Source organism: Ursus americanus, chromosome 7, assembly GCF_024610735.1.
Source record: "Ursus americanus isolate L20-20 chromosome 7, mUrsAme1.1.p, whole genome shotgun sequence".
NCBI classification, from domain to species: Eukaryota; Metazoa; Chordata; class Mammalia; order Carnivora; family Ursidae; genus Ursus; species Ursus americanus.
Window position 1 is genome coordinate 49,426,095 of NC_142133.1, and position 22,770 is coordinate 49,448,864.

The 22,770-nt window shown below is 40.9% G+C and overlaps 1 gene segment (V, D, J or C); it reads right to left on the reverse strand.

The window, feature by feature from the left end:
- Nucleotides 1-1,011: 1,011 nt before the first annotated feature.
- LOC123799727 (immunoglobulin kappa light chain-like) overlaps nt 1,012-22,770 on the reverse strand; it is a 68,619-nt gene continuing 46,860 nt past the window's right edge. The window contains 2 exon segments of the V gene segment in view: nt 1,012-1,539; nt 4,645-4,680. Of these exon segments, the coding sequence occupies nt 1,205-1,539; nt 4,645-4,680 (371 nt within the window).

The window sequence follows — 22,770 nt, forward strand, 5'->3', positions numbered from 1 at the left end:
GTAATGGTATTTCAGTGTGTAAACATATTATAACTTAGTGACCCATTCTATTATTAGTGGGCATTTAGAAAATTCTTGTATTTGGCTTTTATAAATGTAGCAGCTCTGAAAAATTTTACACGGGTTTTTGGTGGACAGAGACACAGTCATCTAGGAGTGGGATTGCTAGGTTATACCGTATGAAGAATCTCTCGTAGCTTTCTAGAAATTGCCCAACATTTTAATGAACATTTTTGACTTTGCAGTGTAGTGAGACTTAAATTAGGTTTGTGGAAAGCACTCAGTGTGATCTTTGGCAGATAGATACATCATATTCCATTAAGTTGAAGGGCCATAAAGGACTTTAACATTTCCTTACTTGTTCATTTAGATCATTTAATTGTCTTGTGATTTATATAATGTTACAATGAATGACTCTTGATAGATGTTTCTTTCTTTTGAAAAATTTTCTTTCAGTAAATTCTCCTGGTAAATTCAACTCGATCAAAAGATATGTGGCTATAGGGGCGCCTGGGTGGCACAGCGGTTAAGCGTCTGCCTTCAGCTCAGGGCATGATCCCAGCGTTATGGGATCGAGCCCCACATCAGGCTCCTCTGCTATGAGCCTGCTGCTTCCTCTCCCACTCCCCCTGCTTGTGTTCCCTCTCTCGCTGGCTGTCTCTATCTCTGTCAAATAAATAAATAAAATCTTTAAAAAAAAAAAAAAAAGATATGTGGCTATAAGGACTGTGCCCCTTAAAAGGCCCCAGAGGGCCTACAGAGGAGGGTAGAATGAGGAAGCAGACCTTCTATGCCATAGCGCAGGGGAGTGGGATATGAAAACAGGTGGCTTATGGCTTTCATGGAAGAGTGTCTTGTAGAGGCCTGTAGGGTAGGTAGAATGGGAGATGAGGGTTTTTATAAATGATGGTGTATTTTATAGCAACTCAATATTTAGTTCCTTAGGAGATAAATTGGGTAATTAGAAAAAAACAATGTATAACAACCATTAAATCAGGAAGAACAGAGAAATCACAGGTGCAAAGATTCACTTTATTTATTCATTTCCCCCCAAATATTATTAGCATGATTAAAGCCAAAGAGGGGGAGGCAATAAGGTGGGGAGAAGGGCCTGCAACAGGCATGGGTCTCTGATGGGGAAAGGGCCGGAGGCCTGATGGGGGAGGCAAGGAGGCTGGGACTGAGGGGCAGGTGGTGGGGCCGGCTAGGCCACACTCTGACACTGGCTTCTTTGGAAGCTCTTGATGAGGGTGGAGGGCAGACTCTTGTGAGTGACCTCGCAGGAGTAGTTCTCATGACTTTGGTACTCCGTACTGGACATCGTCAGGGTGCTGCTGAGGCTGTAGGTGCTGTCCTTGCTGTCCTGCTCTGTGACACTTTCCTGGATGCCTGTGTTTTGGATTACACCATCCACTTTCCACTTGACGTTGACGTCTCTGGGGTAGAAGCCATTCAGCAAGCACACGACAGAGGCACTGCCTGTGTGTAACTGGTCCGGAGATGGTTGGAACACAAAGACGGATGGCTGGGCATCATTCCCTGATGAAGGAAGCACAGAGAATGGTCTCTAAGTAACAGGGAAGTTCTCCACTTGGGTATATCGTTTGTGGGCAATCCGAGAGCCCAGAAGGGACGGACAGAGCAGCTTATCCTGTATAGCAGTGAGGGAGGCCAGGGAGCATCTCATCTCCACCATCTTGGGTTTTTCTCTAGCTCCTACCTCTTAAGAAAGTTTTAAATTGTTTTGTTTGAATCTTTACAGCCATTTTAAGGACTTTTTGCTTTCCGACCTCACCTTACTGCCCTTCTGCAGTAAACACGAGTGCTTCAGCCAAAGACACAAGAGCCATTTCATCTGACCCCCTCAGAATTGAGAAGTGAGAACAGGTCTTGGACCCCCTTACACAGATCGTTTCCCCCATGGCTCTCCGAGAACCATGCAGTGATAGCAGGCTGCCTCATCCTTCCTGAGTTTTCTTTGAGTGTGTGAGGTCCAGACCCCCCTACAGAGTGGCTCCAAGGCCTGAGTCTGTGTGATCAGGCCGGCAACTCTCTCACCTCTCACAAAGGCCTCGAAGGAAGACAGAGCCCTGGTCTGATGGCTGTCATCACGTGGGGCGATAACAGACCAGACCAGGGGAGTCAACTGTAACTTTGGCCACCTGCCTACGAGGAACTGGCTAGCTTCGGTTCTGACCCTGAGCAGCTGCCAGATGGCCTCCTGGAAATCCCCCTGGTGGGCATTCAGGTCGGAGAGCAAGAGCTACAATAACAAATCAAGAACTCCTTTGCTGGAAGAACACTGCAGATAAGTGAACAGGTTTTTATGAAGTTAACCTCCATTAACCAAGAAGTTCAACCTAAGATACTGAACTTTTTATATTTTGATATATTTTTTTTCTCTTTTAATCTTCATTACTAATTTTTTCAGAGAATTTTATAAAATAGCTTTGGCAGCAAAATAGTGTGAGTTCTAGAAAAAAAGGAGGGAACGTATTCTATGAAGATACTCCTATCGGGGTAAATCTTGACACCTTTAAAATATCCATCCTGCGTTAAAATATTAAACAATTAGTATATTTGATATGGAAATTCTTATAAGACATTTTATTAGCTTTTAATGGAGTTTAAAATTAGTAAAAAGGTTTTTAGAAGTCTCTAAGATAGTTTTAAAATAGTTTAAAATACTTACATAATTTAAAAAGCTCTGCAAGAGTTTTCAGAGTTTTAAAACAGCTCTAAAATAGTCCTATTGAATTGTTGCAGACCAAAAATAATCTTTCTTACACATCATATTTGAAATCAGCTGAAGTAAACAACAAAAAATTACTGAACTATTTTAGAAGGTATGGGATAAAATACCCAGATTAAAAAATTTCTATCACAGAAGGAAGGTATTGGAAAATACATTTATATTTAGTTTTTTTAATGGCATTTGTCTATGAGGAGATATTTTGTACAACTGAAACATAATCCTTCCCAAGCCATTATATTTTTGAAAATTAAAAGCATGTAACAAATTTATCTTTTCTCTAACAGTGTTTAATGTGAACTCAGTAAAAAGTTGATTGATCAAAACCGGAGTGGGCAGATGGCCTTAAAATTAGATTTTTGCTGATGGGGATTCACCCTGAAGGAGTTACATATATTTCTTTCTTTTAGATTGCACTTTTGTTATTTAAATATATTTGATGAGAGGAGATTGAAATTGTTACATGTCATTAAAAAAAAAGTAGCTTTAAGTTTTTTATAAAAAAATTCTCAGTAAGAGGATATACTAATGAATGTGAATTTTAGCTCTGAAATCTCTAATAAGTCAGACTTCTCCCTATTTTTTCCATGTTAGCTCAGTGCCCACACATTTCTATTCTTTTCTGTTAGCGCCATGACTTGTATCACTGTGTTGGAAAAGCCGCCAGAGCAGAGTGGAACAGACCGTGGCCTTTAGCCGTTAGGCTCACTGCCACACGGGCACGGTGGCCAGGTCACGAAAGTCATTCAGTCATGACAGAAGACCGCCATGAGGCCTACAGACCACACAAGCCGTGCCGTGGCCTCTTTGGCGGTATAAAAAAATGACAAGTAGTAACAAGAGAAATAAAAGAACACACTCACTAAACTATTTAGTATTTTTCTACAAGTCTGTGGGCATTTAAAATAACCAGTTATTTTATTTTCCTTCATTTAAATGAATTTCTTAAAAACGGATTTTGGCGACAACCATCTTTTCACCATTATGATAAATCATTTTACAGTTAGTCTAATATAGAAATTGGATTTTTAAAAAGGCAGTATCTCTCAAGATATAGACTCTCTGTAGAATTTATGAATATTGATAGTTTATCACACATTTTAGACTCTAAAGATGGCATTGCTGCTGGTTCTCAAACTATCTTTTACATGGCAAACAAGTATACTTTTCTAACTTCTTACTGACTTTTCATGCAGTCTATTGAATTTAATTGTTATCTTATAAAATAATTTATCAGAGGAGAGAAAATAGACTAAGAAATACATTTCTCTTCTGTATCATATGTAATGAGCAAAAATCAATATAACATTTGGCAAAACGCAACAAAAATTAGTTTGCTTTTTCTCTTGAGCTCCAAAGATTCTTTTTCATCTATACTATTTTCCTTTTGAATCTTACAATTTAGATTAATCTTTTTGTACAAATCCATTTTTGCAGCTGAGTTTTACTTTGGAAGTTTGTGATAAATCTGAAATAGTCTCATGTACTCATCTGCACAAATTCATACGTAAGCCTCTAAAAGTCAGTACTGGCATTGAGACCCAAATTTCAACAAGCGATAGAGAAAAATCTACTTACGTTTAATCTCCAGACGTGTCCCTGGGCCAAAGGTGGTCCACTGTATTAGCTTAATTACTTTCCCCTCAGCAAAAACCTCTGTTTGCTGCTAAGCTCATTAGACTGATGGAAATAGAAAATCTGGCAATTTAGATGCCATGTCAACTAACTAGCTCTTCGCTCTTCCTTGAGACAAACTGATTTTTAGTACCTTACTCATCTGAGTTTCGGAAGAATCCCATTCTCTTCGGAATTGACCTCAACTCACATCCCATACGTGAAAAACCCCAAATTTCACAAATCGACAAGAAAAAGGACTAGAAAAGTGTACTTACGTTTGATCTCCAGCTTGGTCCCCTGGCCGAACGTGAGCCACAGCGAGGGCTCTGACACTTAGCCCTTAACAAAAACCTCCTTCTGACGCCAATCATAGTAGAAAGGCCAGTTCAGAGAAAAATCCAGCTGTTTCTCTTCCATTCTCCCTCACAAAGCCTATTCTCATCACAAACTCAACAATTTGTTTAGCTGAAAAGGTGGCTATTCTCTGTTTTTCTGCTATTTACTTTTTGGGTCACCAGAAATGGCTCATTTTATCAAAATGTCACAAATTTGAACAAATGATACAACAGGACAAAAACGAAGAATTGAGCAAAAATGTACTTACGTTTGATCTCCAGTCTGGTCCCCTGGCCGAAAGTGAACCACAGTGACTTCTCTTAACCTCCATCTCTACAAAAACCCTCCCTGAAAAGGTAGCAAGCCTCTCTCCCCAGTAACCCTATTTTGATTTGGAAATCTTAAAAATTAGCCCTCAGGTAGCCTCCAGTGGAACAGTTTTCCCTCCTCTGTACCTAATCTGGGAATGAAATTTGTTTTATCCCTGACAGGTAACTAATTAGAACACATGAAAGTCAAAAAAAAAAAAAAGCAAGCCAATTAGAAACAGTGAAGAATCGGTTGGAAAAATACTTACGTTTGATCTCCAGCTTGGTCCCCTGGCCGAACGTGTACACACAGTAATTCCTTCTAACTTCCCCCCTATACAAAAACTGAGTTTCCTTTTCTGACAATCGAGCAAGGCTCTCTTTAGAATGTGTAATTATGCTTTGCCAGTAAATTTCTGAAACTATCGCTTAGATGAGTTATCCTCACTCATTGACTGAATTTTGTTCTTCATAGAAAACGTGCCACCAATTTTCCAGTTTGTTGACAGATTTTATCTTTGCCCCAGAGGATGTCAGAACCTGGTTTCAAAGCGTCCGCTTCTATAGATCCCTTCACAGGCATAGGGATTATAAGACACAGACAACTGAGAAAGGAAGGTTTGGATTTTACTCACGTTTGATTTCCACCTTGGTTCCTGCGCCGAACGTCCACCACAGTGGTAGCTCCCCATTGTGTCACTGTATAAAAACCCTTCTTACTGAAGGGGAACCGAGCCCTGGGTCCGCTGCTGAAGCTGCACTCTTTTCCCAGCAGGTGTGGAAAGCCCAGGGCTTCCCTGACAGAGAATGTTTCCTTAGGCGAGATCTAAAATCCTGGAAGAGGATATATCTATTTATGTCTATGGCCTGATGGTCCCTTTCTTTAGTAGTCTACCATATCTGGACTTTCTTTTTCTTTCTTTCTTTCTTTCTTTCTTTCTTTCTTTCTTTCTTTCTTTCTTTCTTTCTTTCTTTCTTTCTTTCTTTCTTTCTCTTTCTTCCTTCCTTCCTTCCTTCCTTCCTCCCTCTCTCCCTCCCTCCCTCCCTCTCTCTCTCTTTCTCTTTCTTTCTTTCTTTCTTTCTTTCTTTCTTTCTTTCTTTCTTTCTTTCTTTCTTTCTTTCTTGAAAAGTAGGCTGAAAGGAAATTACAAAGAAATCAAACAAGTTTTAAAAATTACACTCTTTTATGCCTTCTCCTGGAGGTGGGGGAGCTGTTGCAAATGATAAACCTCAATCAGTGTAATTACGGGATTCTAGTTTCTCTCAGTTACAAATTATTAAAGAATGTTTTTCTATTTGAACCTCTCCTTTGCCTTGATGTTGTTTCAAAAAAGGTAGACTAAATGTATATCAGATCAAGGCCCGTGTTTTACTTTGAAAGGTATTTTGGCATTAAGCTAGAGATGACACACGAAACTAAAACAAAGATCAATAGAGATTTTATTTATTTATTTTAGAATGAGAGCGTGAGCCGGGTGGGGGATGGAGGGAGACAGGCAGAGGTGGAGGGAGATGGAGGACTTCATGCTGAGCTCAGAGTGTGGAGCCTTGTGTGGGGCTTGACCATGACCCAAGCTGAAACCAAGAGCCAGACACCCAACTGACTGAGCCACCCAGGCGCCCCTAAAACAAAGATCAATAGAGTAGAAAGTAGACTTCGTTGGTCATCTCTTGTCAGGCGGGTACCCACCATGTTCAATGAGCTGAACTAAGTGCATACTATCTTTGGAGCTGCCAGGGAATCATGGCATCCGTGGTGTTTCCACAGTAACCCCATCAAGGACACTAAAGATCTCATTTTAAGTGCAGCTCCACTTACTGCAGTCTTGTTTCCCTCTTAGCCTTCCATCCCCACCTCAGCATACATTCCCCTCACCATGCTCCATTCCTTACGGTTCTTCTGTGGCTTCCAGCTCTCATAAAACTCTCTCTCTCTCTGACTGGAAACTCCTTTACTCACCTGTGTTAGCTTGTGAACAATGAATTCTTTCAAAACTCAACTCAAGAGACCTTCTCTTGGATTTTCCCCCAGCAAGTGATCTCTACTTGGCAGAGCACAGAGGCAGATCTAGAACGCCTAATTGTTCTTATCTGCTGTCAGATTCTTTCTACCCTACTAGATTCTAAATTGATGTTTCATTGTCTTGTATTTGGAACACCCAGTCCATATCTTTACTTGGCAAATGTTCAATAAACATTTGCAGAATAAAGGAAGAAAAACCACCTAACAATGAATAGTTGAAAATCAATAATGGACAAGAGCTAATAAATTATAATAGACCAAGGACTAATACTGACTGCTGCAATTGTAAGTTTTGCAAGGGAAATTGTAACTGTAACTCTGAGGGTGGGGGTAGGTTTCCTTGATTCTGTCACCAAGAGCTTTGCTATTGTCTTTCATAGCAAAATCAGCAGCAGATCTCCCCAGATGATGAGGAAAGAGAGGAATCTTGGAGGTAGAGAGAAGTGAGAAACTGTTAAGTGGACATTTGGTGTGCAAAATAGTTGACTGAGGGCATGGTCAGCATAGATCCTAAAGAGGATAGAGTGATTTTCTCTATAGAGATACAAGCAATACCAATCGTTGTACTTGACATTTATTGAGCACTTACAAAGTGTCAGACTTTGTACATGAATCACCACATTTAATTATCCCCCCAGATCTAGGAACTAGAAACTGATATATTCCCTATTCTGTAAATGAGGAGAGTTGAGTGCAGAGACTTTAAGTAACTTCACCATAGCAGTGAGTGGCAGAGCTGGGGTTGGAACTCAGAGCTCATGCACTTAATTGGCCCTGGGAGTAGAAACACCGAATGCAAGCAGCATGCATGGCAGAAAACACTGGGGTGGGGGAAGGGATAGGAAACTCCGTAAATTGTCCTAGGCTTGGAAATGAGTAGACAAATGTGCTCAAATATGTGTACAAGATTGCTCCTCGAAATGTTGTTTAAAAGTTGAAGAAATGGAAAATAACTGAAATCTTTATCAATGGGAATTTGGTAAAACTAATTATGTTAGAGCTTTGTAATGGAGCACTAAGCAACCAATAAGAGGATGAAGTGGGTTTCTATGTGGTCACGTGGTAGGTGTTCATGAAAATACAGGCTATGGAATGGTATGTTTTGTGTGATATTCTGATTCTATTTTAATGGATATATATGAATAGAAATGCAGGGTAATTCCTGAAGGAAATACAATGAGCTATATTCAGTAGCTATCTCCTGGGCTTAACAGAGGTGTGTTTTGGGAAGAGGAGAGCGGTGACACTTTCTCCCCTTCTGTATATTGTAGATTATCTAATTTTTAAAAATTAGGTGAATACATTCATTTTGTGGTTTTCAGGAACAATAAGACTGCATCAATTTTGATAAAGAGTAAGCTCTGACTTTGCCTACCAGAATTCTCAGTATTCGTGTACCGTGTATAAATATAATTTTAAATAATATACACACATACATGAGTTTTCTTTGTCAATTAAACATTCTTCTATAATCTTTAGATTGAGAATGCAAAAAAGGTGGTTTTCCTGGTTCTGCCCAGGAGATACTCTTTTGCAAACATAGGAGATGTGGGGGTGATGTAGGGGCTGGGAAATGGGAATGATAAAGATGACAAGACTCTACAAAGGTTTATGTTCCTCAATGAATAATGTGAAATTGGGACCTAATGTGAAATTGGGATCTAATTTGAAGAGTACAACTGAATGATTGTACTAAGACAGTATTTGCTACTAATAAAAAGTGCTTATAAAAACCATTGTGGCAAAAACCATTTTATTGATCACATATAGTAGTGATCGATAAGAATGGCTGTTGTGATGTTGTAACATAACATGGGTCACTGAGAAATGGTTGAGATACTTAATATGTGTATGGTTTATTATTCGAAGGCAAAGGTTGTCTCCTGTGAGATTCTGTCAGGATCTACTATTCTACAAAATGTCCATGATGGACCTTGATAATACTGATTTTACTGAGGAAGGGCAAAATGCCAATAAACTAGTCTGAGAGATTCTTGAATTTGTATATAAGAGTGATGGAAATAGAAATTTGGGGGGAGCATTCCAACAAACTCATCACTGAAGCTGTTTCCCATTTGGCCCCCAGCAAAGTTCGATTCTTAGAATAAATTCTCAACTGCTGTGGAGGAGAGAGAGAGAGAGAGAGAGAAAGAGAGAGAGAGGAGGGGAGAGAGAGTAAGAATGAGAGAGACACCAAATGCCCACCTGTAAGTCATCCTGAAAACTATTGGTGAACTATCTTATCAGTGTTCTTCACATCTAACATTTCAAGAAGCACTTTTTTTGCTTTTTATTTGGCATAATGAACCATCCTGTTTGGAGAGGTCCACCTCACTTGCAGCAGTAACATATAGTAAGTCACCTAGCTTGTCAGGGACACATGGCATAATTTTGCTCTTTGCAAGGTTTAAGGGATGGCAGCTTCCTTACCTGGCTCTGGAATATTTGTATCTGATAATCCATCTTGAAGTCTGTGGTTCAATATTTTTTTCTAGCTCATCAATCACAGTAGAGTCCAAGGTAGGTGATTCTTTTTACTTCAGCTTGACTCCTCCGTAGGATTGTCATGGCTGTCATTTGTACTTGATTTAAGCTGATAGCCCACAAGGTGAAGACAAAATTCTGGAGTCCACATTCAGTGGTGCCTAGAATTTGACCAATTGCCAGTCTTCTAGGTGGAGTGCCACAGACTGACATCTGTCCTGAATTCCTAAGGGGTAAAGCTGGCTCCATAGCTGAGAGGAAGTGAGACAGAGGAGGTCACTTGAGAAATTGCTGCTTCCTTGTGGCTTTGGAGCTGTGTCTGTTTCCACTTATCTCTGAAGAAAGAGGTGCTGAGAGAAGCAAAGTCCTTTGCCCAAACATGTGCACGTTTGTGCCATCAACATGACCCAAGATTTTTGGCCTGCTGTGGAAAACGTAGATGCTCATGATATTTCCAAGAAGACATGCAGGCTGCAGGTATTCTCTGTCTTCCTGGAGTAAAAAAGAAAACAGCAGTACCAGTGCTGGGGTTTATTACCCTTGGAGAGGCTCAGCCACCCAGATTTACATATCACGTGGTGTGGTTTCTGGTTGGTTATACACAAGTGGTAGGTCCCTTGAACTCTGCTCTGGAGTTCCCTGCTCTCCCTTTGTTTGTCCCCTTAGCATCTTATCCTAGTCCTGTGTCCTCTCTTAACCTACCACCAAGAAACCCATCATGGACAACTACTGTGAATGGGCTAGCTCTGGATGCAGTTGTGAAATTGATGAATTCAGGCTTGGTTCTTCATACCTTTTTTTCTTCTCTGTTTCAAATCTTCAGGTCCCTCATGGGCACTCTGTCCTCTCCCTCCTGGCTCAGGACCTAGCCCTGACTGCTCCCATCCCCCACGCGCCACCCAGTCTTGCTCATCTGGGGTAAGGACCTGGGCTCAGATCTTTCTTGCCCACTGTCCAACACTGCCTCATGCCTTCAACATGTATAATCCTGATCCCATCCAGAAGGATTCTGATCTGTGCTTTCTGTTCCCATTAGCTCTTCTATTCAGCTCTGTGGGTCACTTGGTTACCACTTGACCTAATATTGTGCTGCTCTTGCCTCCTGCCCTATTCTTCCTGTCCTTGTGTGTTTCTTTCTCTAAAATAATATTCTTTAAAATCTTTTTTGTATTTTAGTGGTTTTTTGTTTTGTTTTTTGTTTTTTTTAACAAGCAGGTATTGTGATGGAATGTATGTGTTTAATCCATCATCTTAACTTGGATCCTTCTTTAATTGGCTCCTTTGAGATCTATAAAGAACTTATCAGACTCAACACGCAAAAAACAAAAAATCCAATCAAGAAAAGGGCAGAAGACATGAACAGACATTTCTCCAAAGAAGGCATACAAATGGCCAACAGGACACATGAAAAAATGTTCAACATCACTCAGCACTAGGGAAATAGAAACCAGAACCACAATGAGATACCACCTCGCACCAGTCAGAATGGCTAAAATTAACAACTCAGGAAACAACAGATGTTGGTGAGGATGCAAATAAAGGGGAACTGTCTTACACTCTTGGTGGGAATGCAAACTGGTGCAGCCAGTCTGGAAAACAGTATGGAGGTTCCTCAAAAAGTTAAAAATAGAGCTACCTTATGACCCAGCAATTGCACTACTAGGTATTTACCCAAAGGATACAAACATAGTGATTTGAAGGGACATCTGCACCCCAAGTTTATAGCAGCAATGTCTACAATAGCCAAACTATGGAAAGAGCCCAGATGTCCATCAATAGATGAATGTATGAAGAAGATATGGTACACACACACACACACACACACACACACACACACACACACTGGAATATTACTGAGCCATCAAAAACAATGAAATCTTGCCATTTGCAACAATGTGAATGGAACTAGAGGATATTATGCTAAGCGAAATAAGTCAGTCAGAGAAAGACAAGCACTATATGATTTCACTCATATGTGGAATTTAAGAAACAAAACAGATGAACATAGGGAAAGGAAAGGAAAAATAAAGTAAGATGGAAACAGAGAGGGAGGCAGATTATAAGAGACTCTTAACTACAGGGAACAACCGAGGGTTGCTGGAGGGGAGGTGGACGATGGGCATTAAGGAGGGCACTTGATGTAATGAGCGCTAGGTGTGGTATGCAACTGATGAATCACTCAATTCTACCTCTGAAACTAATAATACAGTATATTTTAATTAAATTGAATTTAAATAAAAAATTTTAAAAAATAAATGGGATTAAATTAGGCTGGCTGTTGGCTCTCCCTCCCATCCTAATCAGCAGATACATTTAAAGGTTATTAGTCTGGTGCTGGTGAAAGAGGAAGCACAGATCACTCCCTTATCCGTTGTCCTCCCTCCCCCTCCTCCCCCCAGTGTCCTGATTATCCTGGCAGATACCTAGAGTTCCAAACAAGACAGAAGGATGGGAAGAGGGCAGGCCTACAGGAAAACACACGCACACAAATATCAACACGGAAACACAACTGATTGAAACAAGGAATAATTGGACTTTTAAGTTAAATATAATGGATCTGTCTACCACTTGCTCAAAATCCCCCTTGCAATGATATAAGAAATATAAACATGAGAATAAATTTATTTTGTGGTTGAAAATCAGGAGGAGTCCTATTAGAAGAAAAAAAACATTTGTGGAAAATCACTAAGATTTAAATTTTTTTTTAAAGATTTCAATTTTGTGATTGAATTGATGGAGAAACTGAAATCTAGAATCTTCCATTCCATTGCAAAAATAGGAGGGGTCCTTGACATAGCCAGTACTAAGTTTTCCCCACAAAGCCCTGGAAAATGCAACTTCAGCGTTATCAGGGACTGGGTCTGGGGGTGGGAGGATGACGCTGCTCAAGGGGGAATAACACTTGGGCTGCCTCCACTGAACTTGGAAATAAAAGGGGATAAAGTTACAGGCATTCAAAAGCAATGGGATAAAAAAATCTTCCAGGCCACTACAAGAAAAAGAAAAATGGACAAAGAAAATTAAGCCAATCTAGCAAAATTTGGGAAAAGGAAATTAAAAAATCAAGAGGAAAGTATTAGATAAATAGAAATATAAAATAAGATGAAAAGACTAAGTCCAAATAGAACAGTCACAAACTATATAATAAACGCTGTTAAGTTATTCAGAACGTGTAAATGAGGCAAAAAGATGACAATTGACAAAGATTCTCTCCTGGACCAAACTCCACTCAGGCTCCTCTGAGCTCTCTTCTCAAGTGGGCATGGAATTTTGGGCTTCTGTGTTCATTTTTGCATTGTCCAATTTTAGCAAGGATCCTGCTAAGTCGGTTTAACCAGACTCCCCCTCCTTGATATCTGATCGCAGTCAATGTCTGATGGGCTTCCTCGGCCTTCACTGTCCCCAGGCAATATTTGATCACCCTGGCTTGCCTTCAGCAAGAATCCTGTTAGGTCAATTTAACCAGATCCTCCCTTAAATGGGGCTTTTTCTCTTTGTCATTTTCCATCCACTGACCCCCACCCTGCTCCTTGGCTATAGATTCCCTGTTCTCCTTGTGTTGGAGTGGGGCCCAATCTGTCCCTTCCACTGCAGAACCTCATTGCAGGGGTTCCTCCACATTATCGTGATGGTCCTAAGTCTGCCTTTTCTTCAACCAGTGTCTTGAGTAATTGTTTTTTTAACACTATGTATCCTTTCAAGGTTAGTTGACTTGCTAGAGAAATAAAGTTTTTTACTTTTCTAAATACAACTGATAAATTACAACTGATTAAAAACTAGATCTCAAAAGGTTGGATGTTAACCTAGAGAAAACTGATGTCATGAAAATGATAAATTATTTTTGTCTGAGGAGACAGCTGTAATGCTTATAGTCTTATTGCTGTGTAAGACATTAACTCTTTATGCATCTTATGTAGCGATCTTTTTTTTTTTTAAGATTTTATTTATTTATTTGACAGAGAGAGACAGCCAGTGAGAGAGGGAACACAAGCAGGGGGAGTGGGAGAGGGAGAAGCAGGCTCCCAGCGGAGGAGCCTGATGTGGGGCTCGATCCCAGAGCACCGGGATCACGCCCTGAGCCGAAGGCAGACGCTTAATGACTGCACCACCCAGGCGCCCCCTTATGTAACGATCTTATTCTGGCATTGAAAGGGATTTTGTGTGTGTGTGTGTGTGTGTGTGTGTGTGTGTGTGTGTGTAGACATGTAAACATATGTCTTCCTTTGAACCCGCTTTATCTTCTGGTTTTGTCGTTAATAAGTGAATCTTTGACACATGTTCATAATATATATGCATGACAACTTTCCCTTAATTTTTTGAAAAACTTATACCTTGAAAATATAAACGGGAAAAATTTCACACTGTGAAGACAAAGAAGAGTGAATAAAACAGACGAATCCAGCCATATGCTGCTTACGTGAGATATAGCTCAAGCAAATGATTGGAACGACAAAGGCGAAGGAGGAAGATGTGGCAGGAAGTGCTGACAGAAGGAGGAGCAGTGTGTAATAGCAGAAACACTGAATTAGAGGAAAGAGCACTTTCAGGGACAAAATCAAGCATGATAAGTGGTAAATGATAACAATCAGTTGTAAGACTGAAGATCCTAGACTGTGGAAATCTATTCGTATCAGATTGATTTGTTTTTGTGAATATCTTTTGGGAATCATGGGATCGAGGCAGTGGGTATGGTCATGCTAGTTTTCCTAAGGACAGGAGATGGGTGGGTCTTGGGACTCAAGGAAGGGCCTGTCCCTTGGGACTCAGGGATCAGTAGGGGCTGAGAGAGAGGCTCCGGTGGTGGTAGTCGGAGAGGTGGGGAGGGTCAAATTGTGCCTGGCATCATGGACGTCACTAGAAGGGCAGTGCCTCCAAGCCTCTCATTTATGTTCATACTCACTTACAAATGTTCTTATAGTAGGAACAGTCTGGTCAGGTTGCTGTTATTAAATGGAGTGAAATGCTTTCAGTCTGTGTCCGTTTCCTCAAGATTCAGCAAGCAGGGAAGTTTGTTGAACCTAGCTTGGGTCAGGTGCTCACCCCTGGGCTAGGAAAAGGGGCCCCCGTGACATCCTCACCTGACTGTATCCAGTCAGAAAGGAGAAATTCCTCAAGAGATGAGGTCAGTGTGCTCTTAGAACAGGCAGGGATGCAGTTAGGAAAGGGAACATCCATTGTTCTCTGTCCCTTCTATGTATTTTGAACCCAAAGCTGGCGAATTACGATATCTTGATGATAGATGAGTTCTTACTCACCATTGTGCTTTCAGTGACTAACAGATATCTGACATCCTGACACATTTACATATTTATTGAATAAATGAATGAAATAAACAAGGTTTGTCCAGGAGTCGGGGGAATCAGTTTTTCTCTTTGCTCTGGCATGCTCTAGTCTTTGGTAGTTTCTGAAACCCCGGAAACTGACTGTGGTGCCTAAAACTGGGATTGTCTCCATGACAGCTGACGCTGGAACCCTGTTAGAATGAATAGAAAATAGACTTGGTGCTTCCTTGGAGGGGTTTTATAGGTCGTGGATTGTTGGAGCTAGAAGAGACAAACTGTGTCTAGCTCCATTCATAACAAACGGGAAAACTGGGTCTCTAAAAGAGGAAGTGATTCATTCAAGGCTACATAAGTAGGGAAGGACTGGGACGGGGGGGAAGAACCAGATGTCTTGCCTCCCAATTAAAGCACCTCCATTACATTTCCTGAGGTGCTTGGCAAAATATTTGCAGGCCAGGAAAATTCTTTGCACAGTTGCCATCTGGTCTAAGTTGGAGGGGACTTTTTAAATGCATTATCTGAAATCCAGTGAAAGAATGAAAAATGACCTCATGCAACACGGACATATGTTTCTTTTTTCAGCATGACAACTGCTCTAGGACTCAGGATACCAAACATCATTTTTAAAGCTGGAAAGAGCTTTTAACTATTTGACTTTTATAACAGAGGAAACCAGGGCGCCCTTAATGATACTAAGGTTGCAGGCACACAGTCAGGGTCTAAACCTTTGCCTTCCAAGAGCCAGTTCAGTGATTTTCACTAAATGGGGGTGATTCAGCCAATCTGCAGAATGCATCCAATTAATGCAAGAATGATCTTTATGCTGGTGAATGTATTTATTAAGGGCAATAATAGCTACTCTAATGGATATTGTCCTAAGCTTGAACAATTTCATGTATTAGAAATTGATTTTTTACTTGCATAAAATTCTGACAGCAAAGGGTAGGGTTGTCTTTCGTGCTGTCACCTGGAGACAAAGGCTGACAAAGCCCGTCTGCAGCATGAGGCTTCTGTCGTGAATTGCAAGACTACTGATTCTGAAAGAAAAACCAATCTCAGAATCGCTGCCACCGAATTGGGCTGGAACCAGACTAATGGGGAAGCTTTGGGGATGAGGAGCTTTATACCTAATAAGTTCTCCATTGCTGCCAATGGTTGATGGCCATTTAAGGAGAGGGTGAAAATGGAGGGAGCACAAACTCCCCAAGTGGGTCACGTGATTACTTTGGTCATGTGGTATTTACCTACTTCCCACATCCTGCCGTGTTGCATGGGGTTTTGTAATCAGATTCTAATCTGTCTGCTAGAAACTGAACAACTTCAGGCAAGTGACCCCATCCAGTTAGTTCAGTATTCTCCATTGTGCCTTGATACTGGGTGTTTAGTGATTGCTCTTTTGAATTGAATTTGACAAATATGTGTATTTGAGAATCTATCACATTGAAGCTGCTTGGATATATAATTTAATTAGGAAAAAAATAGAATTTTTATGGATTCATCAACAAATGTCTTTTCCTTCCTTCCTTCCCCCCTCCCTTCCCCCTGTCCCACCCTCCCACCCTCCCTCCCTTCCTTTTTTTTTTTTTTTAAAAAAAAACTCCAGGCTGGTATTGCAGTGGCTCAGTGTTGTGCAGATGGAGTAGTGTAATGTGAGTCCATGAGATATGACAAAAGATATGACGATATGTATCCATCCTTGAAGAAGGTGGGGCACCAGATAACTTGTGAAATATTTTCTAGATGGGTCTGGAGTCTCTCTTGCTCTGTGTCATGTGAGCTTCATTCCAAAAAGTGCCAGAGCCTATTGATATCTCCCAGAGCAGTAGGACAGTGACTAAGGTGGGAGACTAATTGTAGCACTGAGACTTACATGGAATAATCACACAGAAAGACGATGATAGATATAGAAAGTCCTTCCTTCTAGACAGATCATTTCTGTTCTTGCCTGAGAGATTCCTGCTGATTGTTATGTCTTCCCACGGGACTTGGACTTGACTCTTTCTCATAGTGTTGGCATCAGGCCAGATGATGGGAGGAAAGGGGGTCGTCCAGCTGGTCTGCACGTGCTGCTCTGTATGAGCCACGTGCTCCAGTTAGGTCATCCGGGCTCGAGCAGAGGGAGGAAGGTGCTGGAGATCAACACAAAGGGTAATCCATCGGGAAATAGCAACAGGCATGGAACGCATAGACCAAGAAGAAAAGTACATATACTCCTTGAGTCAGAAACCATATGGAACTGACAAAGAAATGTCCAGGATCAGATGGATTCCCTGACGAATTCCACTACACAATAAAAGAAGAATTGATACCCAGTCTTTCCAAACTCTTCCAAAAAATAGAAGAGGAGGGAATATTTTCAAACTCAATTTATGAGGCCAGCACGACCCTAATACCAAAACCAGCCAAGGACACTGCAGCAAAAGAAAATTTCAGGCCAATATCCCTGATGAACACAGATACCAAAATCCTTAACAACATATTAGTAAAACTGAATTCAACAATACATTAAAATCATCATGCACCATGGTCAAATGGGATTTATTCCAATTTCCTAATTGGAAAAGAAAAAGTAAAATTTTCTGTATTTGCAGGTGACATGGTCTTAGACATAGAAAACCCTAAAGACTCCACCAAAAAACTGTTAGAACTAGTAAGCGGATTCGGTGAAGTTGCAGGAAACAAAATGAATATACAAAAATCAGTTGTGTGTCTATACACTCATAATGATCTATCAGAAAGAGAAATTAAGAAAGCAGTCTCATTTACAATCGCATCAAAACGAATAAATGAAATCCGGAACTATACAGAGGATACATTTCTGTTGTTGCAGTCACCTGGTATGTCATGTTTGTTATGGCAGCCCTGGGACACCCATACAGGAGAGACCATGAAGCAATCGTGGGACCTGAAGAATGACAGAAAACCGCCTGGCTTTTCTTTTTGTTGTAAATCACAGACCGGGGGCCGGGGTAGTTTGCAACCAAGAAACACAAATGGTCCTAGCTGGATGCCGGCTTTCTCTACAGAAGGATTAGGAAAAGGGCAGCCTAGAAGAACAAAACATTTAGACAATGACCACAGAGATAGCCAGATGTCACAGAAAGGATTGTGGTTCCAACTTCGCCTATGCCAGTAAAGGCCAAGTGGGGAGCCTAGCTGGTTACCCTCACCAGGTGTAGGGAGGTGCCCGACCACCTGTGGGGATGGTGTCTGAGAGGTCTTAGTGGGAAGCCAGGACTTTCATCCCTCCCGGGTGGTGAGGTGGCAAGGATGTCCATCCCCCAGTGCCGGCGGAAAGCAGCAACAAGGCACTCCTTCCCCTTTGTCTTAGTCCATTCTTGGGACTGCTCTAACACGATATCATAGATGGGGCGGGCAGTTCATTTTTTTTAATTTTTTAAGAAGATTTTATTTATTTATTTGTCAGAGCGAGCGTGCACACAAGCAGGGGGAGCTTCAGGCAGAGGGAGAAGCAGGCTCCCCATTGAGCAAGGAACCCAATGGGAGACTCAATCCCAGGACCCTGGGACCTGAGCCGAAGGCAGACGCTTAATCAACTGAGCCACCCAGACGTCCCAGGGCAGGCAGTTTATAAACAACAGAAATGTAGTTCTCACCGTTCTGGAGGCTTGGAAGTCTAAGATCAAGGTCCTGGCAGATTCAGTGTCTCATGAGGTCCCACTTCTTCCATGGCTGTTGTTTTGCTGTGTCCTCATGTGGTGGAAAAGGGATGGGAGCTCTCTGATTCTCCTCTTGTAAGAGCACTGATCCCATTCTTGAGGGCTCTGCCCTTATGACCTAATCACACCCAAAGGCCTCACCTCCAAATAGGGTCACCTTGGGCATTAGGTTTTCAACATAAGAATTTGGGGGGTGGAGAAAGGGATGGAGAGGAACCTGAGTCCTGGGGCAGCAGTTCCATCCCTGAACCCCTGCCCCGGGTCCTGTGTGGAAAAGGACACTCCCTCATGTCATCGGGCTTCTCTGGTTAGATTCCAACCATGGGTGGTCAGATGAAATTTCAACTGATACAACTTTCTAATATTTTTCTTGCATTGAGGATTGTGAGTTTGGTCTCTACCTTTCTTTATGTTGAGTCTTCGATTTTGGTTTCAGGATTATCCTAGTCCCATGACATGATTTATATTCCTAAATAATGATGGTTTTCCCTCTTCTACTATTTCCTGGATAAGTTTTTTAAAATCCAGAGGTGGTTTTTTTTTTTTTTTTTTTTTTGAGGTTTTCGTAAAACTTAACTAACCATACATTTATCTGGATCCGGACCTTGATTTAAGCAGAATTACTGTAATGACAGTGTTTAGAGACAACCAAAGAAGTTTGAATAAAAACTTGGAATTAGATAATAGTAGAGACTTACTTTTAATTCTGTAGCATAGTAGTTATTTTAAAAAGTCCTTATCAGATAGCAATGTACTAAAATTGTTGATGGATTGGCTTCAAAATACTCCAGTATGTATGTGTGTGTGTTGGGGGGGGATGGTGTATGTGTGTGCATGTGTGCATGTGTGCTGGTGTGTGTGTGTGTGTGTGTGTGATCTATCTTTGTATCCGGTTGGCCATTTCTATAAACATTAAAAATGAAAATAATTAGGAAGAGTGTCATATTGCCTTACTGACTCGCCATAGTAAAGTCAGGGTGCAGTTGTGAAGTTCTGCCAGTAGACGGCAGTGTTGTATAAGCCAACAAGCCTGTGTTCATCTAATGGGTCTTTCAGGGATCCTTGACGTTTCTAGATGACAAGTATTTCTAGTATTACAAGCCAGGTCAGATTTTATTGTTTTTAGACAAAAAGTCATGGAAATATTAGAAGATCAAAAAAAAGCAGGTATAGAGTAATCAAATTATTTTTAAAATAAGTAATTTATAAGTCTTAGGGAGAATTTAGGTAGAATAGTAAAATAAAACCCCCTCTAAACTTATTACCCCTGTATAAACATTTGATCTCTCTGTCTCTCTCCCTCTCTTTTCTTCTCTCTACCGCCACATCTATTTCTCCATCTCATCTGCCTATCTGTATTTTTAACATACTTTTTTAACTTAGCATATATGTATTATATATAAAAGTATATATATAAACATTTTTATATGCACTTTTACCAATGATTTTGGACTTTGATTTTTAAAAATATTTATTTATTTATTTATTTATTTATTTATTTTAGAGTGAGAGAGAGGGAGAGAGAGAGAGCATGAGCAGGAGGGGCAGAGGGAGAGGAGAGAGAATCTCAAGCAGATTCTGTGCTGAGCACTGAGTCCGATGCAGGCCTCAGTCTCATGACCCTGAGATCATGACCTGAGTCAAAACTAGAGTCAGATGCTTAGCCAACTGTGCCACCCATGTGCCCCTTTTGGACTTTGATTTAAAAAAATTATATCATAAAGACCATCATTATAGTCAGTGTAGTTCTATCTGTAGAAAGATTAAGAGATCTTTTGACTCTAACAATAAGCAACATTCTTCAACCAATCCCACTGTATTTTAACTTAAATTGACTTAGGTTCTCTAAAATCATTTTAAGGAGAGGCTGTGGAATATGGTGTATAGAAATAATACAGACCCTGTCACTTGGGTTAAAATCTTGGGTTAAAATCCTTTCTTGTGTGATTGTGGACAAATTACTTATTTTTCTTTTGAGCTCCACTTTTGTTATTTTAAAAAGGCCTATAATATGAGCATTTTTATGAAGTAAGGAAATCTAAAATTAGACGGTCAATGTGAAAGAGCTAGTTTCCTCTCAGCAGCTCAAGATGACTTGAGAATTTTTGCACAAGTTAGTCTATTTATAACTTGTTCCTTGCCCCAAAATATTTGGGTTTAATTAAAAATTTGGAATGAAGTTAGAAAAATAAGAATAAAAAGGCAGAAACCACATTGAAATAAAACATGCTAACCATAAAGATTAAAATGGTCCGAAAAGAAAAAAAAAGATCGGACTTCATTAAAAGTACACTTCTGCTCTTCCAAAGACACAGGCATGAAAATGAAAAGACAAGTTGCGTGCTGAGAAACTAGTCATCAACCATGAATGAAAGTTCCAATTTTCTGTTTTCCTAGTATCAGAGTTGAAGACAGTTTCTCTCTTGGTGACAGTGCATAGGAGTTGTGCATGGGATAATATTCTAAATAACAATTTCATAGAAATTACAAAAGTGGAATTCATGCGACTATTTCCTATACAGATGTTGACTGTGGATAGAGGACATCAGGTGGTAAGGTTGGTGTGTGGCCTGCAAATCCGGCGGACTGTCCCTCCGGTGACCTTGGAGGGATTTGTCCTTGGTGAATGCACCAGAGCCAAGGGGCCACCTCTTAGCCTTACTTGCTCATAAACTCCTGCAGTTGTTTCAAAGCTGGATGGATTCATCCTAATGCCAGCCCAAAGGCCAATTTATTCATTTGCAACCAAAAGAGTAACCGTCTAGTAAACTGGATGGTGGCATCCGCTGGCCAACACACTCATTCCCAGCTCGAGGAGGCGTGGCGAATAGTCGTTGGAATCTCAACTCAGAGATTCGATTAGAACACTGACTCTGTGTTTTATGAGCTGAGTGTGACACTGGCTAAATTACCTAGCTTTCCCTAAGCCTCAGATTTCTGAAATGTGGGAATAATAAGACCTCTCTTATAAAGGTGCTGTGAGGAGTAAGTAAACTAGTGTATACGAATTATTTGGCATAGTGCCTGGGCATGTAGTAAGTTCTTAGTACAGATTGATTCTCCCTGGGTAACCTCACAATAAATTTGCCGATGGGTGGTTGATGAGCAATAGGTCTTTTGGATTATTTTCCTTGGTAATCACGTGATCTTTTTTTTTTTTTTTTAAAGCAATTAGATGTAATTATTCCCCTGGTTAAAACTCTTAAAAGATTTCCCATTGCAGTTAGACACTCCTTGTCATGTTCTTCTAGGCGGTTCTCATTTTTGGCCACCGTGGTTAGAATCTCCTGGGGGGCCGCCTGGGTGGCTCAGTGGTTAGGCGTCTGCCTTGGGCTCAGGGCGTGATCCTGGATCCCTGGGATCGAGCCCCATATCGGGCTTCTCCGCGGGGAGCCTGCTTCTTCCTCTCCCACTCCCCCTGCTTGTGTTCCCTCTCTCGCTGGCTGTCTCTCTCTGTCAAATAAATAAATACAATTTAAAAAAAAAGTATCTCCTGGAGAACTTTAAAAACTACTGATGCCTGTTTTTCACCCCTAGAGAGTCTGAGGAAACTGATCTGGGTGGTGACTGGGCATCGGGATTTTCATGAACTCTCCAGGTGATTCCAGTGCGATATGACCTGACCCTCCCTACTGTCTTACCACGCCTCCTCTCCCTTCTGCCCCAACCACCAGGCCTCCTTTCTGATCTGTGTGTTGAGTTCTTTCTCCCCTGGGGAGGACCTAGTGCTTCCTCACTACTGAGCCAGATGCTACCAACCCTTTCATGCCAACCCCGGATTCCACCTGTTGGGCCCCCGGCCCCTGGTCACTACATGGGGTCCTCTTTCATATCAGGAATCTGGAAGTTTGGAGGGCTGGGGGTTTAACAATTAGAATCTTCTGTCACTGGTTGTACTCGGAAACTTGTGCATCTGTATATACCAATTACAGTATTCACAGGGCTAATCTGGTCTTCGCAGTGCAGGTGTGTAAGTCTGAGGTACTCAAAAGTCATCCAGGCTCTTTGGAACCCTTTATGCAAGATCAGGACCAGAGTGAGGCAGGTGAGGCACTGGCTTCAGGCACAAAATTTAAGGAGGTACCAAAAAAAAAGCCCTTCAGTAATTCAGATAAATAATACTTTAAAGCAATGTTTAAACATCAAAATTTATGCAAAAAAATCCATGACGAAAAAAATATCAGAATTGGAATTTTACGCTCATGTCCTCGTGACCTCACGCTGTATCCGAATTCGTATCCATATCCCAGACTGCTTCCCTTTTTTTTTTTTTTTCTTTTTTTTTTTT